This window comes from Cetorhinus maximus, chromosome 16 (assembly GCF_964194155.1).
Source record: "Cetorhinus maximus chromosome 16, sCetMax3.hap1.1, whole genome shotgun sequence".
In the NCBI taxonomy this organism is placed as follows: domain Eukaryota; kingdom Metazoa; phylum Chordata; class Chondrichthyes; order Lamniformes; family Cetorhinidae; genus Cetorhinus; species Cetorhinus maximus.
The window spans coordinates 67,511,806-67,528,799 of record NC_135894.1 but is presented as its reverse complement, the minus strand read 5'-3'; the positions used below and the strand labels follow the sequence as shown (position 1 = coordinate 67,528,799).

The 16,994-nt window shown below is 40.4% G+C and overlaps 1 protein-coding gene across 1 annotated transcript in view; it reads right to left on the bottom strand.

Moving 5' to 3' along the window:
• The window catches only part of stxbp5l (syntaxin binding protein 5L), a 578,167-nt gene that overhangs the window by 24,763 nt on the left and 536,410 nt on the right, over window positions 1-16,994 (bottom strand). The window contains exons 24-25 of the mRNA XM_078559960.1: window positions 6,756-6,992; window positions 4,738-5,098 (exon numbers count right to left, since the gene is read on the bottom strand). Coding sequence (XP_078416086.1) covers window positions 4,738-5,098; window positions 6,756-6,992 — 598 coding nt within the window. The remainder of the gene's footprint in view (window positions 1-4,737; window positions 5,099-6,755; window positions 6,993-16,994) is intronic.

The window sequence follows — 16,994 nt, the reverse complement described above, 5'->3', positions numbered from 1 at the left end:
CAGGTCTTGCTGCATATAGACACAGACTGTTTCAGTATCTGAGGAGTTGCGAATGGTGCTGAACATTGTGCAATCATCAGCGAACATCCCCACTTCTGATCTTATGATGGAGGAAGGTTAATGATGAAGCAGCTGAAGATTGTTGGGCCTAGGATACTACCCTGAGGAATTCCTGCAATGATGTCCCGGGACTGAGATGATCACCAACAACCACAATCGTTTTCCTTTGTGCTAGGTAGGACTTCCTTTTTTCCCTTAATTCCCATTGACTTCAGTTTTACTAGGGCTCCTTGATGCCACACTTGGTCAAATTCTGCATTGATGTCAAGGGCAGTCACTCTCACCTCACCTCTTGAGTTCAGCTCCATTGACCATGTTTGTTTCAAGAATGCAACGAGGTCAGGAGTGGAGTGACCCTGGCAAAATCCAAACTGAGCACCAGTGAGCAGATTATTGTTGAGGAAGTGCCACTTGAGAGCACTGTTGATGAACCTTTCCATCACTTTGCTGACGATTGGTAGTAAACCGACGGGGTGGTAACTGGCCGGTTGGATCTGTCCCATATTTTGTGGACAGGACAGACCTGGGTTGATGCCAGTTTTGTAGCTATATTGGAACAGCTTGGCTAGGGCCAGCTAATTCTGGTACACAAGTCTTCAGTTTGCTGGAATTGCTGGAATGTTGTCAGGGCCCCTAGCCTTTGCAGTATCCAGTACCTTCAGCTGTTTCTTGATATCAAGTGGAGTGAATCAAATTAGCTGAAGGCTGGCATCTATGATTCTGGGGTCCTCAGGAGGATGTCAACGTCTTAGCAATCACATTGTTAAGGTCATTTACATTAGGGAAGCAGGTGATGGGTAATTGAACACATATAAATAGGGGGTTAGCTGGGTCACTGGGTGGATGTGAGAAGTGTTGACACTGAATAAAGTCAATAAACTTTGTCAGCAAGGAAAGGTTCTGTGCCTTAATTTTGACTCCACCAACCAGCGTGCATCCAGTTAACAGAGGAAGTTGAGATGTATCATCCACTCAGCACTTCTGGCTGAAGATGGTTGTAAATGCTTCAGCCTTACTTTTTGCAATGTTGTGCTGGCCTCCCTCATCATTGAGGATGGGGATATTGTGGAGCCTCCTCTTCTAGTTAATTGTCTAGTGGTCCACCACCATTCACGACTGGATTTTTAAAAATTAATTCATGGGATGTGAGTGTCATTGGCTAGGCGAGCATTTATTGCTCATCCCTAATTGCCCTCGAGTAGGTGTTAGTGAGCTGCCTTCTTGAACTGCTGCAGTCCATGTGGTGTAGGTACACCCACAGTGCTGTTAGGGAGGGAGTTCCAGGATTTTGACCCAGCGACAGTGAAGAAACAGCATGCTGGTTTTCCAAGTCAGGATGCCAGGTGGCTTGTTGGGGAACTTCCAGGTAGTGGTGTTCCCATGTGTCTGCTGCTCTTGTCCTTCTAGATGGTAGAGGTCGTGAGTTTGGAAGGTGCTGTCTAAGGAGCCTTGGTGAGTTCCTGAAGTGCATCTTGTAGATGGTACACACTGCTGCCTCCGTGCATCGGTGGTGGAGTGAGTGAATGTTTGTGGATAGGGTGCCAATCAAGCAGGCCACTTTGTCCTGGATGGTGTCAAGCTTCTTGAGTGTTGTTGGTTCTGCACTCATCCAGGCAAGTGGACAGTATTCCATCATGCCCCTGACTTGTAGGTGGTGCACAGGATTTGGGAAATCAGGACTTGCGCATCACAGGATTCCTAGCCTCTGACCTGCTCTTGTAACCACAGTATTTATTTGGTTAGTCCAGTTCAATTTCTGGTCAGTGGTAACCCCAGGATGTTGATAGTGGGGAATTCAGCGATGGTAATGCCACTGAATGTCAAGAGATGATGGTTAAACTCACTCATGTTGCAGATTGTCATTGCCTGCCACTTGTATGTGGCATGAATTTTACATGCTACTTGTCAGCTCAAGCCTGGATATTGTCCAGGTCTTGATGCATTTGGACATGGACTGCTTCAGTATCTGAGGAGTCATGAACGGTGCTGAACATTGTGCGGTTATCAGCGAACATACCACTTCTGACCTTATGATGGAAGGAAGGTCATTGATGAAGTAGTTGAAGATGGTTGGGCCTAGGACATTACCCTGAGGAACTTCTCCAGTGATGTCCTGGAACTGATATGATTGACCTCCAACAACTACAACCACCATCCTTTGTGCTAGGTATGACTCCAAGCAGCATAGAGTTTTCCCCCTGATTCCTACCGATTCCAGTTTTGCCAGGGCTCCTTGATGCCACACTCGGTCAAATGCTGCCTTGATGTCAAGGGCAGTCACTCTTAGCTCACCTCGGGAGTTCAGCTCTTCTGTCCACATTTGAACCAAGGCTATAATGAGGTCAGGAACTGAATAACCCTGATGGAACCCACACTGAGTGTCAGTGAGCAGGTTATTGCTAAGCAAGTGCCACCTGATGGCACTGTTGATGACACCTTCCATCATTTTACTGATGACCGAAAGTAGACTGGTTGGGTGGTAATTGGCCTGGTTGGATTTGTCCTGCTTTTTGTGTACAGGATACGCCTGGGAAATTTTCCACATTGCCGGGTAGATGCCAGTGTTGTAGTTGTACTGGAACAGCATAGCTAGGAGTATGGCAAGTTCTGGAGCACAAGCCTTCAGTACTATTGCCAGAATATTGTCAGGGCCCATAATGTTTGCAGTATTCAGTGCCTTCAGCTGTTTCTTGATGTCACAGACTGGCATCTGTGATGCTGAGGTCCTCCGGAGGAGGCTGAGATGGATCATCAACTCAGCATTTCTGGCTGAAGATTGTTGCAAATGCTTCAGCCTTATCTTTTGAACTGATGTGCTGGGCTCCCCCATCATTAAGGATGGGGATATTTGTGCAGCCTCCTCCTCCAAAGAGTTGATTAATTGTCCACCACCATTCTTGACTGGATGAGGCAGGACTGCAGAGCTTAGATCTGATCTGTTGGTTGTGGAATCACTTAGCCCTGTCTATTACTTGCTGTTTATGCTGTTTGGCATGCAAGTAGTCCTGTGTTGTAGCGTCACCAGGTTGACACCCCATTTTTAGGTATATTTGGTGCTGCTCTTGGCATGCCCTCCTGCACTCTTTATTGAACCACAGTTGATCCCCTGGCTTGGTGGTAATGGTAGAGTGGGGGACATGCCAGGCCATGACATTACAATTTGTGGTTGAATACAATTCTCCTGCTGCTGATAGCCCACAGCGCTTCGTGGGTGCCCAGTCTTGAGTTGCTAGATCTGTTTGAAATCTGTCCCATTTAGCATGGTGGTAATGCCACACAACATGATGGAGGGTATACTCAATGTGAAGTCGGGACTTCATCTCCACAAGGACTGTGTGGTGGTCACTGCCATGAACAGATGCACCTGCGGCAGGCAGGTTGGTGAGGATGGGGTCAAGTATGTTTTTCCCTCTTGTTGGTTCCCTCAGAACCTGCTGCAGAACTAGTCTAGCAGCTATGTCCTTTGCGACTTGGCCAGCTCGGTCTGTAGTGGTGCTATCGAGCCACTCCTGGTGATGGACATTGAAGTCCCCCATCCACAGTACATTCTACGACCTTGCCACCCTCAGCGCTTCCTCGAAGTGGTGTTCACCATGGAGGAGTACTGATTCATCAGCTGAGGGGGTACGGTACGTGGTAATCAGCAGGGGGTTTTCTTGCCCATGTTTGAACTAATGCCATGAGTCTTCATGGAGTCCAGAATTGATGTTGAGGACTCCCAGGGCACCTCCCTCCCGACTGTATACCACTGTGCCGCCATCTTTGCTGGGTCTGTCCTGCCAGTAGGACACACATGCCCAAGGATGGTGATGGTGGTGTTTGGGTCATTATCTGGAAGGTATGATTTCATGATTATGACTATGTTAAGCTGTTGCTTAACTGCTCTCCCAGATGTTAGTAAGGAGGACTTTGCAGGACTGGGTTTGCTGTTTTCTGGTGTCTAGGTCAATGCCTGATGGTCCATCCGGTTTCATTCCTTTTAGACTTTGTAGCAGTTTGATACAACTGAGTGGCTTGCTAGGCCCTTTCAGATGGTGTTTAAGAGTCAACCGCATTGCTGTGGGTCCAGACTCACATGTAGGTCAGACCAAGTAAAGATGGCAGATTTCCTTCCCTAAAGGACATTACTGAACTAGATGGGTTTTTATGACAATTGACAATGGTTTCATGGTCACCATTACTGAAACTATCTTTTAACTCCAAATTTATTAATTGAATTTAAACTCAATTAAATATACAGCAGCATGGAGTAGTGCAGGGTCATGAGAGCTCTTCACACAGTTGAACTAGTGATGTCAACCATACTGCTGGGGGGGAAAAGCCAAGCAAAGATTAGGAGATGCCAGAACCAGGGGTGACCGAAAGCTTTGTAAAAGAGATTAAGGGTTGAAGAGACAGTGAATGGTAAATTGCTATTTGCATGCACTAGGGTTAGACTCGAGAAAAAAAATGGATGTCTGGAACCATGTTCCCTGATTTCCCAAACACCCGATTCATAGTTTCAGGTGATTGGAAATGGATGAATGCAAAAAGGGGAGAAATTACATAAAAATGTAGAATATAAATTTTAATGGAAAAGTTTCAAAAATATAAATTCACAATATTAAATAGTTGAAATAAAATTAAGAACTTATAGAAGGGAAATCAAGTGTACTATTTAGAGTGCATGAAAGTTACCTTAGGGTCATTATATGTCCATTAGCACAGAAGCAGGCCAGGCAGATGCTGTTGCACATAGATACGACATCTGCTCGTAACACAAAGGAAGTCTCCGTGATATTGTGTACATACAGACAGCTTTGTGAAGGAAGGGAATAGACTTTGGCCTGTTTCTCTGAGCACAGGATTACATACTGGTGATCCCCCATCTCATGAGATGAAGATGGTGAAAATGTTACTAGTTTTCTTTTCCGTCCTTTATCATCTTTATCTTCACTGTTTGGATCCCTCCACACCTCATATGGGGGGTGTATTAAACCACCCAGAGAATCCAAGGAGGAAAATGTTAGTAGTGCTCCTTTCAACATTAACACTGTTCCTGAAAAAAAATCAAAAAACTATATGTAGTGCCTATTAGAACCAATATTACTAGTGAAATTCAATACCAGTATTTCACCAATGTGAATATATAATATTTACATCTGATCATACTTTGACATAGTGACCTGAAATAACCGTTCTAATGTTACGTGTATATCAAATGGAATGTAGACAATGTCACATGTAATACTGTTTTAATTTCAACTTTGCTTGTGAAAAAAGACTTGTATTTATACTTTGCAAAGAATTCTAATTTGGCAACTTCACTATAACGAATCCATGATTGAAAGCATTATAATGGGCCGTAACTTCTGACTAGCGTCGTAAAGTGCTGGCCCGCAGAAATTAGAAGTAGTACATACTTACCTGGTCTTGAAAATTGCATTGCCACTTCCGTTCGCCAGAGCTGCTTGGCGCCTGCAGCGAAAGAATCCTTGCAGGCCCCAGCCAAATGCAGATCCAGCATATACAAGGAGGCCATGCCCCCTTTTTTACAGCACTTGCTGCCGTAAAGAGATAAGTTTAAAGGGCCAGGGAAATTGACAGGCCAGGGGAAGGTAAGTATCTAAGGTAAGTAGATAGGAATTGGGATTTGGGGGTGCTCAGGGGAGGGTTGGGGGTGTTTGGAGAGGGAGGGTTGGGGGTGTCCGGGGTTCCAGAGATTGGGGGAGGAGTGAGGGTGGGGGGCGGTGGGGTGGACTGGGTCCGGAGGCCAGGGGAGGGTCTAGAGGTTGGGGGAGTAGGTCCGGAGGTCAGGGGGTGGTGGTGTCTGGAGGTTGGGGGTGGGTGGGGGGGTCCGAAGGCGGGGTGGGTGGTCCGAGGTCGGGGGCAGGAATCTGATGTTGGGGGGGGAATGGGGGGAGTCCATGGGGTCGGTCTGGGTCTTTACAATAGCTACCCAGAAGTTAGAAGAGGTTTTAATTCTTCTAACTTTTTCTGGGTAACTATTGGTACAACCCTGGTGGGACCGTCCGAAGTTTGTGATTTAAATCACATTTTCAGATGGTTCCCACGCAGTGCAATTGTCCAGAGGAAGTGTGCACTTCTGGGCAATTGCCGTGCAAACCCTTACCTGGGAATTTGCCAGAGGGATTCCCCAGCGCATCTCTGGGGTACCCCCCCAATCCGATGCTGGGGAGCACGGAAGTTACGGACCAATGTATATTCCTGATCCAAACATAAAATATTTCAAGTTATAACACGAATCTTGCCAGAATGCTCCTTGTATATAACCAAGTGATAAATGTACACTGAAATATTATGCTTCTTCAGTACTTGCGGTACAGTAGGCTTCTGAGAATATTTCTGCATAGATTCTCCTGTCTAGATTGGCACAATTCCCAACAAGGAGCCTGCTTTCTCTATGCTAATATTCAAGGACTTACTGCCAGTTTCAGGGGAAATTCTGCTGGTGTTAGGGGAGGCTCTTGGGGCAAGGTAGAAATGCACACCTATCTTATTTCCATCAGTGCAACATGCGAAAGGCCAATGTGTCACTCAGTCCACTCTGACTATGTTAAAAATGTTACATAAATACAAAGTTGTTTTTGTTATTGCTGTATGGCAAGATCAAGGAATATAATTTGAACTTACCTAAAATGTACTTTGCTATAAAGGGAAGCCATTTTGTAAGTTAAATACAGACAAAATCTTACCGCTGGGAGAAACCATGAGTGGTTCAGAGTGCCTTTGTTCCTCTGGAGGAATGTTCAAGGAGATGACTAACACTGTACCCAAACTGGTACCAACCCATAGGCATGGTGAGAGGGTAGAGTCCATCTTTCGGCCGAAGGACTCCATAAAGTATAGAGCAGTTATAGCTTCCTTTGATTCTTTGTCAATGCTGGAGACACTGGAACTTCGGGACCGGTTAAAAGAATTTTCTTTACTTTCTGCATAAAACCAGTGAGTAATAAAATCAACTCAGGTCAAGGAACAATTAAAAAGATAACATAGGCAATTCTTCTCGGTATTAATGTTCTTAAGTGTTGTAGGGCTTGATGGGCATATACTTCCAGAATTTTTAGTACACTGTAACCCAAGTTTCTGAATTGTTTGCTAGTTACATACTAGGATTTGTTGCTATTAGATCAATACAAACAGAACGTAAGAAATAGGAGCAGGAGTAGATCATTTGGCCCCTTGAGCCTGCTCTGCCATTCAGTAAGATCATGGCTGATGTGATTGTGCCCTTAACTCCACTTTCCTGCCTGCCCTCCATAAACCTTGACTCTGTGGTCAATCAATAATCTGTCCAACTCAGCCTTGAATATATTCAATCACCCAGCCTCCGCTGCTCGTTGGGGAAGAGAATTCTAAACACTAAAGGCCCTCAAGAGAAGAAATTCCTTCTCATTCAGTATTAAATGGGAGACCTCTAATTTCTAAACAGTGTCCCCTAAGTCTAGATTCCCCACAAAGGGAAACATCCTCTCAGCATCTTCCTGTCAAGCCGCCTCAGAATCTTATATGTTTTAATAAGATTCTCTCATTCTTCTATGAGTATAGGCCCAACCTGCTCAACCTTCATAAGATAAACCCCTCATCCCAGTAACCAGCCTAGTGAGCCTTCTCTGAACTACTTCCAATGTAAGTTTGTCCCTCCTTAAGTAAGGTGACCTAAACCGTTTACAGTGCTCTAGATGTGGTCTCATCAATGCCCTATACAGTCGTACCAAGGTTTCCCTACTTTTATACTCCATTTCCCTTGCAATAAAGGACAACATTCCATTTACCTTCCTAATTATTTGCTGTACCTGCATGTTGATTTTTTGTGATTAATGTAAAAGGAGACACCCTGATCCCTCTCTGCTGCAGCATTCTATATCCTCTCTCCATTTAAATAATATTCTGCTTTTCTATTCTTCCTGCCAAAATGGACAACCTCACATTATGCTCCATCTGCCAAATTTTTGGCCACACATTTAAGCTATTTATATCCCTCTGCAGAATCTTTGTATCCTCTTTACAACTTGCTCTCCTACCTAACTTCATTTCAGCAGCAAATTTGGCTACAATAGTTTGTCCCTTCATTCAAATCATTAATATAGATTATAAATAGTTTAGGCCCCAGCATTTATTCCTGTGGCACTCCACTTGTTACGGTTTGCCATCCTGAAAATGACCCATTTCTCCCGACTCTGTTTCCTGTTAGTTAGCTAATCCTCTATCCATACATATATCACCCTCAACACCATAAGCTCTTATCTTGTGTAGGAACCTTTTATGTGGCACCTTATCAAATGCCTTTTGGAAATCCAAATACACTACATCTACTGGTTCCCCTTTATCCACCCCACTTGTTACATCCTCAAAGAAGTTTATTAGATTTGTCAAACACGATTTCTGTTTCACAAAACCATGTTGACTCTGCCTGATAGTATTGATTTTTCTAAATGTCCTCCTGCGACTTCCTTTATAACAGATTCTATAATTTTCCTAATGACAGATGTTAGGCTAACTGGCCTATACTTTCCTGCTTTCTGCCTCCCTTCTTTCTAGAACAGAATTGTTACATTTGCAGTTTTCCAATCTGCTGGGACCTTTCTAGGTACTGGGGAATTTTGGAAGATTACAACCAATGCATCCACTATCTCTGTAGCCACTTATTTTAAGACCCTAGGATGCAGGCCATCAGGTCCAGGGAACTTGTCAGCCTTAAGTTCCATTAGGCTTCCCGTTACTTTTTCTCAGTGGTAGTGATTGTTTTAAGTTCCTCTCTTCCTTGGCCTCTTGATTTTTTACTTTTTTTGGAATGCCTTTTGTGCCTTCTACTGTCAAGACAGGTACAAAAATACTTGTTCAAAGCCTCTGCTACTTCGTTTCCTATTATTAATTCCCCAGTCTCACCCTCTAAGGGACCAATGATCACTTTAGCTGCTCTTATCCCTTTTTATATACTTGCAGAAGTTTTTACTGTCTGTTTTGATATTTCTTGTGATACTCTAATTTCTCCCTCTATTTTATTTAGTCATTGTTTGCTAGTTTCTAAAACTTTTCCAATCTGCTGGTCTACCACAAATCCTCGCAGAATTGTACACTTTTTTTCAATTTGATACCACCATTAACTTCCTTAGTTGGCCATGGATGGTGCACCCTTCTGATGGAGTCTTTCTTCCTGAATGGAATATCTCTTTTTGAGAGTTATGAAATATTTCCTTAAATGTCTGCTGCTGCTTCTTTACCATCTTCCCTCTCAACCTACTTAGCCAAACACTTTAGCCAATTTTGTCTTCATACACATTTAAGTGGCTTTATTTATATTTAAGGCATTAGTTATGGACCAACATTTCTCACTCTCAAACTGAATGTGAAATTCTATCATACTATCTATGATCACTGCTTCCTAGAGGATCCTTTACTATGAGGTCTTTGTCAGCTGAGGCAGAATAATCATACCATGTTTGAATGGCTCAGTAAAATTAGTCACTTTCTATCACTGGTGTATACTATTTATACATTGATAACATTCATAGAATACAAATAAAATGTTTATTGCAATTAACACTATCTTATTTTGAAATAAAAAGGTAAGTCTTGCCATGAGTTGTTTGGAATAAGAACAGTAAAAAATACTCCTGGGACAGATCCATATTTCAACCTACACAGACATTTTCACAGAGCAGTGCAGCTTACAACTGTGATGACCACTAAGTAGAGACTCATTTATATTAATGAGATGCTTAGAATTTGTTTTATCCTGCTGGAATATACCTACCCTGATTGTATGGCATTACGGAGAAATCAAGAACCTGCTCTCACCTCTCCTTCCAAGTAAAACTGCCATTTGAGACCAAAAATAAGGGGAATAGAGATTAATAAATTGAATGCCCACAGGACTCAATTCTTAGAAGTGTATTTTTTTTAAAGGGTTCTTTATTAAAACTCAATGCTTGAGAAAGAATCTTAAAATGACCTTTCATCTTGTAGTATTATTATATCTTGTTTGTCAAATTTATCAGATAATGGTCGAAAATAAATTTACAACGTCATTGGTACTACATTACATTGTGAATGAATGCTGACTGAATTGGAAACCTTAAGTGGTCTGAATTTAGGCATTGTTTGTTCACAGGGATGAACTTGGTCTCAATTGAGAGCATTTTAATTTGGAATCTAGTTTATAATAAAGGTGGCCGTCAGGCACCATGCCAAGGGATAAAGAGTTTCCAAACTTTGCTATCAGATAGAATTGCAAACAAAGGCCCCAGTGCAGTGGGGAAATCAGAAGCAGAGCTGCCCGCAGACTGTCCTTGCACACTTCTAAAGGATAAAGCAATAGCCCATGGCTCAATTAATAAAGGTGTGGGGCAATATTTCCTATTCTGCTATTTGGCAAATAGTGACTAAACATAAGTTTAAAAGAATTAAAAATGGAGCTGAAAAGATACCAAGAGAAAAAAATCCCTAGTTATTTGGAAAAGGATTAAGCAAATCCTTTGCAGCATCAAGATAGACACATGTCTGTGCTCTTTTCTGGTTTAGAGTGTCGAGGTGGACTGGGGAGTTTTGGAGAGCTTCAATTCTGACAATCTCATTGGTCTAGAATTTTCTCTCAAAATAATGGTGTGACTAGTGGCTATTGCTGTTACTTTTGTGTAAATGTGATAACAACTTTAGACAAGAAGCAAAAATGTGGTTAAATGCCAGTACTCAAAAGTTTCTGTGCGAATTGCGCTGCTCCACTGTTAGCATCATGAAACTGCATTTCATTGTTTGCATCATCACTGCCAATGAATGCCATGAAGTTGCTATATTTGCATGGTAGGTACGAACTAAACTAAACAGAAATTTAAGCCTCATCATTACAAGCATAAGCACCCTTTTAACAAAATGAAAATTGTTAGTTACTGCCAATCAATTTCTCTGGCACTGAAAATTAATTATTACATATGTGGAGTCTTATTTCTTCAGATATTAATTGGAGATTTAAAAAATAACATTTTACTATGATAAGGACACTGTATAAATGCAAGTGTTATTGTTAGGGAGATATACAGTTGGTTGCTGTCATTCAGTTTCATGATGCCCTATTCTCTCTCTACAACATGATCTGCTTGTGATTCCAGAAAAATGTGGTGCAAAACATTAAAAGCTTAAATGTGCATGAACAAGTCTAATTACTAGCAGATGCCATAGAAGCCCTGCTACATTAACTATATGTATTGATAAGGCTGTGGTTAAATGTTTGAATTACACATTTGATTAGCCAAATCTAGGATAACAGGTGTGCAAACAAACCTTGGACATCTTGTGGCGAGATTATTAGTTCTTATGTGCTGGTCTGCTCTACCAATACATTGTTGAAATTTCCAAGTCTCTAAGTTCAAATTTGACAAAAACCTAAAATATTTATCCTTTCAGTTCATTAATCATAGGTCAAACAATATAAAGTTGGCAATAAAATATGATATATTTATACGTTTAAAACAATATCATTTTAATAAGGAATCGCTTTTAAAAAGATTGTTATTTTGCTTGGAGGCTAGCTTCAGGGCTAAGCCATTCATCACTTACTAATGCAACTCAGTCTTACCTTTTTCACTCCATGAATATGAGGAAGAATGGTGCTCATCGTGAGAGAAAATACTGATGCCGTGCAATTGCTGAAGCATTGCCCGTCTGGAAGTGTGGCCTATTGTCCCAAAAGGCGGGCAAAAGGGACATTTACTATATAGCAGTCAGTCAAAACAAAAACTGCCTACAAAAACATCTGCTAGCATGCAAATTCCATCATAATCAGGAGACACACTCAGGCACTGTAGGAAAATGTAACCTCTTTTAAGCTTGACTGATGAAAATGTGACATTGGTCCCTCCATACACAATAGATTCTCTTACATCAAATTCTGTCACATTTTATATTAATCCAGCTTAGTCTGAGATTTGTTCACCCTTGTTTAGAATAACATGCAGACATGCACAATTAAAATGTTTACTTTAAAAGCAAGTAACTGATAGCAATACTGATACTAATGCTGAGTAAATAACTTCATTTTTTATATGGGAAAGTAGAATGCAATTTTGGTTCTTTTATTTCATTTAATGTGACATATAATGTCATTGCATAATGTCTGTTTTTAATATGGTAGCTTCAATTACTTTTTATATATAATTATTGGATATTTTAGGTTGTGTGTAAATTTACAGAAGTTCCAACTTGCTTTTCTTTGTCAACATTAGCATAGTGGTTATGTTACTCAGCTAGTAATTCAGAGGTCTCAACCAGTGCGCTGGAAACATGAATTAAAGTCCCACCATGATTGCTGGGGAATTTAAATTCAGTTAATTAAATAAATTTTGAACAAAAAGCTAGCACTAGGAATCCTGTCCATGAAGCTATTGAATTGTTGTACAAAGCCATCTGTCCTTCACTAATGCGATTGACTCTTAAATTCCTTTTGAAATGGCTTAGAAAGTTGCTCAGTTAAGAGAATTACAAGTAGGCAATACATGCTGGACTTGCCAGCGCCATACACATCCCATGAATTAATAGATTTTGATGCAGGGTTGACATAAATTGGTATTCTTAATTTATAATGACTGACCTTAGAAATAATACCCAAAATTTGAAAAATTAAGGCATTGTAGCTTTGGGTCATCCAAAACTCTGCTGCCCATGTCCTAACTCATACCAAGTCCCATGCACCTATTACCTCTGTACTTGCTGATTTATATTGGTTCCTGGTTAAACAATATGTTGATTTTAAAATTCTCATCCTAAATTTCAAATCCCTCCATGGTCTCACCCCTTCCCTAACTCTGTAATCTTGTCCAGCTCTGAGATATCCACACTCCTCAAATTCTGTCCTTGAGCATCTAGGCAACAGTTTTAATGTCATCTTTTTCACTGTGAAAGCACCATTGCTACAAGATTACATCAATGATTCTGACATGCTGTCAAATAGCAAAAGTTTCTACTGTAGTTGCATCATCCTTCGTCATTACCTTACATTGAGAAAGCCTTTTCAAAGAGGGCAGGGGTCAGTTAGTCTAGATGGCTAGAGTGTGATACAGAATGACACCAAATGTGTGGGTTCAATTCCTGTACCAGCTGTGGTAGTTCATGGAGGGCTGCATCCTTGTCTTGCCCCATGCATAATGCAGAATGATGTCCCTAAAGCTATATAACCACTCTCTAACAGAGATAAATGCCTATAGTCCCTCTTGTACTATGGCTAACTACCATCCTCCAAGAGGTGAGTGACATGGTTCCATTATATGTTGCTGCATCAATGAGTAGTGCTGTAGAGTTATAGGATACGTGTTCCCAATCTTGAGTGCACTATGCTTGATAGTTCAAAGCACAATGAATAAATTATGAGAAATGGTAGCTGATTGACAGATTCTCTTCCAGGTAATGTGTATGTATGGCAGATGGAGAAAAATATTCCTTCCCCCAAAAGATGAAAGATACTTCCTCTACATTTTAAGATGTAAGGTGTTAGCTGAACAGAACCAGTAGATCAGAAAAATTGAGAAAGGCATTTTCAATATTAAGGCAAGTATATTTAGGCACTATTACATTATTAATAAAAAAATGAAATTAAACAATCAAATGTTTTGAACAATGTCAGGGTGGGTTTTTGAGGAGGGTAATGATGATGATAGTTTTGAAAGGAAGGTATAGGGATTTGGTGAGACCGCATCTGGAGTAGTGTGGTCAGTTTTGGTCTCCACATTTGATAAAGGATTTATTTGCATCGGAGGCAGTACAGCGAAGGTTCACTAAATTGGTCCCTGGGATGAGGAGGTTGTCCTTTGATGAGATGCTGAGTAAAATGGACTTATATTCTCTGGAGTTTAGAAGAATGAGAGGCCATCTCACTGAAACCTACAAAATTCTGAAAGGGCTTGATGGGGTGGACACAAAGATTGTTCCCATTGGTCCAGGAATCTAAAACACAGGGGCAAAGTCTCTGGATAAGGGGCTGATCATTTAGGACTGGGATTAGGAGAAATTTCTTCACTCTAAGGGTTGTGACTGTTTGGAATTCTCTACCCTAGAGGGTTATGGATGCTCCATCGGTGAATACATTTAAGGCTGGGATAGACAGATTTTTGGTCTCTCATGGAATTAAGGGATGTGGGGAATGGGCAGGGAAATGGAGTTGAAGCCCAAGATCAGCCATGATTGTATTGAACGGCGGAACAGGCTTGATGGGCCTTGTGGTCTACTCTTGCTCCTATTTCTAATGTTCAATGCCAACCAGCATTGGGGCCTGGAAGTGAAATTGTGTGATCAGCAGTTTAGTGTAAATGTGATAAAGGAATAGGAGATAGGAAATTATGTCATGTAGCAATGTACATATCAGTTGTGTGCATGTTATTTAAAAAGAATTTAAAAGAGATTGTTACAAAACAATGCAAAACAGGAAACCTGACTTCTGTAAACCTATCACAAGTAGCTAAAGAAAACTCATCTTCAGTTGAAAGGCCAGTCAGCAGTAAAGCTGAATGAAAGATATTCCCTGCAATTGTACTGATGCAGCTTGGTTGATACCAACGGTGGGGAAAAAAAACTGAATGAGTAGCTTCATGTACCATAGGAAGTGAAGGATTACAGGGTTCGGTTTCAACACTTTTAAAGCAAAGGGACCATTTTTCATTTCAGTTGGCCAGGTGACCTTTTTGTTGAATGTGCAGCATAATGAACAGAAATAAATCATTAAAGTAGAATAGTCACAATCTATCTTAGTAACCTCCTCCAGCACTACAACCCCTCCCCTACTTAACTTTACATCACTCCAACTTTGGCTTCTTGTACATCTCCCTTCCTTTCATGCCACCATTGGTGGCCGACACTTCAGCATCTAGGTCCTATTCTCTGGAATACCCTCTCCAAACCTCCCTGTCTTCCCTGCTCCTTAAGGTCCTCCATAAAACCTACCTTTTTTGGTTGCCCTTCCTAATATCTCTTTGGTCTCACCATTCATTTTTGTCTGATTAGCTCTATAAAGTGATGTGGCAGTTTTTCTACATTAAATATGTTACATAAATACAAGTTTTTATCATGATAAAAGCATCTGTTTAATCACTCCCTGACAAAAAAGATTAAATGATCACAATTCTTTTAAATTACTTTTCAGTTCAGGATGAGTTGTTTTTAAGACTTCAGAACACAAATTCAGAGGTTCAATTACCACTCCTTTCACTGTAACCATTTGTAGACAAAGCTGTAATGAATATTTCCCCTAACAATATATACTGGGGTTAACCAGATTAACCATCTAAGGAGAACATGATAAACAATGCAGTGAGACACAAAATAAAACACAAGCCAACAGTTTAAGATTCTATGTTGTATAGAGTTTGGCCTGCTATACCTTTTCCTCAGAAAGTAGGTTTTATCACACATTGGGTCTATTTTATTGGTTAATTAGATTATTTTAGTCAACTACAATAACAACTAATTAATCTACTAAATATTTATATTATCAATCTGTAAATTTGAATGCTGGGTGTGATCAATTTGGGTTTTGAGTCTCTTTTACAAAAATGAAGCTTTCACAGCATTAGTAACAGCTGATGCCACTACTAAGAGCATCAGTGTTAATAGTATCTATAAAATTTGATATCAGTCATACAACAAGAAAATGTATATAAACACTAATGCATGCTAAAATTGCTCACTTACTTATATCTGGTTTTATGACTGAATGATGAAATTGAGTAAAATCCAAATACTGACAGGATTTGACATGGACAAAGACATCGGCATCAACAACGGGCAATGCTTCAGTAGCAGAGGTTTGAAAGAATAAGGATATGAGGTGCACACATTCAAGGAAGACAGTTTAAAGAGACAGATCCTCTTCTTCCCAAATGAGCTTGACAAGCATACTGTGATTCAAAATGAGTTGTAGTAAAAGGATGAGCTGTAAAGGGAACGTACTGTCTTGTCTCCTTAAATAAAGCATCTACTTCTCCTTTAAAGCACCAGCATTGCATTTTTGAAAATAGATATCCGAGCAGATTAATTAAAAGAATGGTGGTTCTGCTAAAAAGGACAAAAATTAAAGGATACATTTTCTTAAATACATATTTTGGAGAAGGCTGTAAAGGGAACACACTCTCTTGTCTCTCAAAACTTAAAAGATTTTGAGATACAGGAATGTGATTTTTGAACACTTTCTGCAGTTAATATGTTTCTCCTCACAATGTTCTAGAGTTACCAGAATAGCAAAATTTTACAGCAATTGTTAACAGTATGGCCGGTTCATTGTTATTCTTCAATTTTCAGATTGTTTATACAGAGGAGAAAAAACAACCATGTGGGTTAAAATGACAAAGCAAAGTTTTCAGAAATCGCAGCTAAACCTGTCCTCGTCTAAGATTAGAATAGAAAATTCTGCTGAAAAACATCTTAAGATGTATTTTCCCCCAAAACAAAGCCCAAGAGAAGCTGTATTCTTTATAACCAATACCCTATAAATCTAAGTCAGCAATTTGCAACTTGGACCTTCAAAAACAAAATTATTTTGCAATAAAGTCACTCCGGCCTTCTCCAAAATATGTATTTAAGAAAATGTATCCATTAATTTTTGTCCTTTTTAGCAGTGTCACCATTCTTGTAATTCGACTGTTGCTATTCAGATACCTATTTTCAAAAATGCAATGCTGGTGATTTAAAGGAGAAGTAGATGCTTTATTCAAGGAAATGCTTCAAAAAGGGGGAAAAAGATCTACCTAGATTATTCAAATAGGGTCTAAAGATCATATAACTTAAATCTTTAATGATTCTAATTGATGTATATCAATCCTTTAATATGCCTCTTGTTTGTTGATTTGCTCAGGTGTCAAAGAAACAGCATGAAAATTGTAGATTTCTACTTAGTTCTGTCCATAAAAATATACATGTGCAGCCTGGTCCAATCCCGCTAATTAATAACAGCT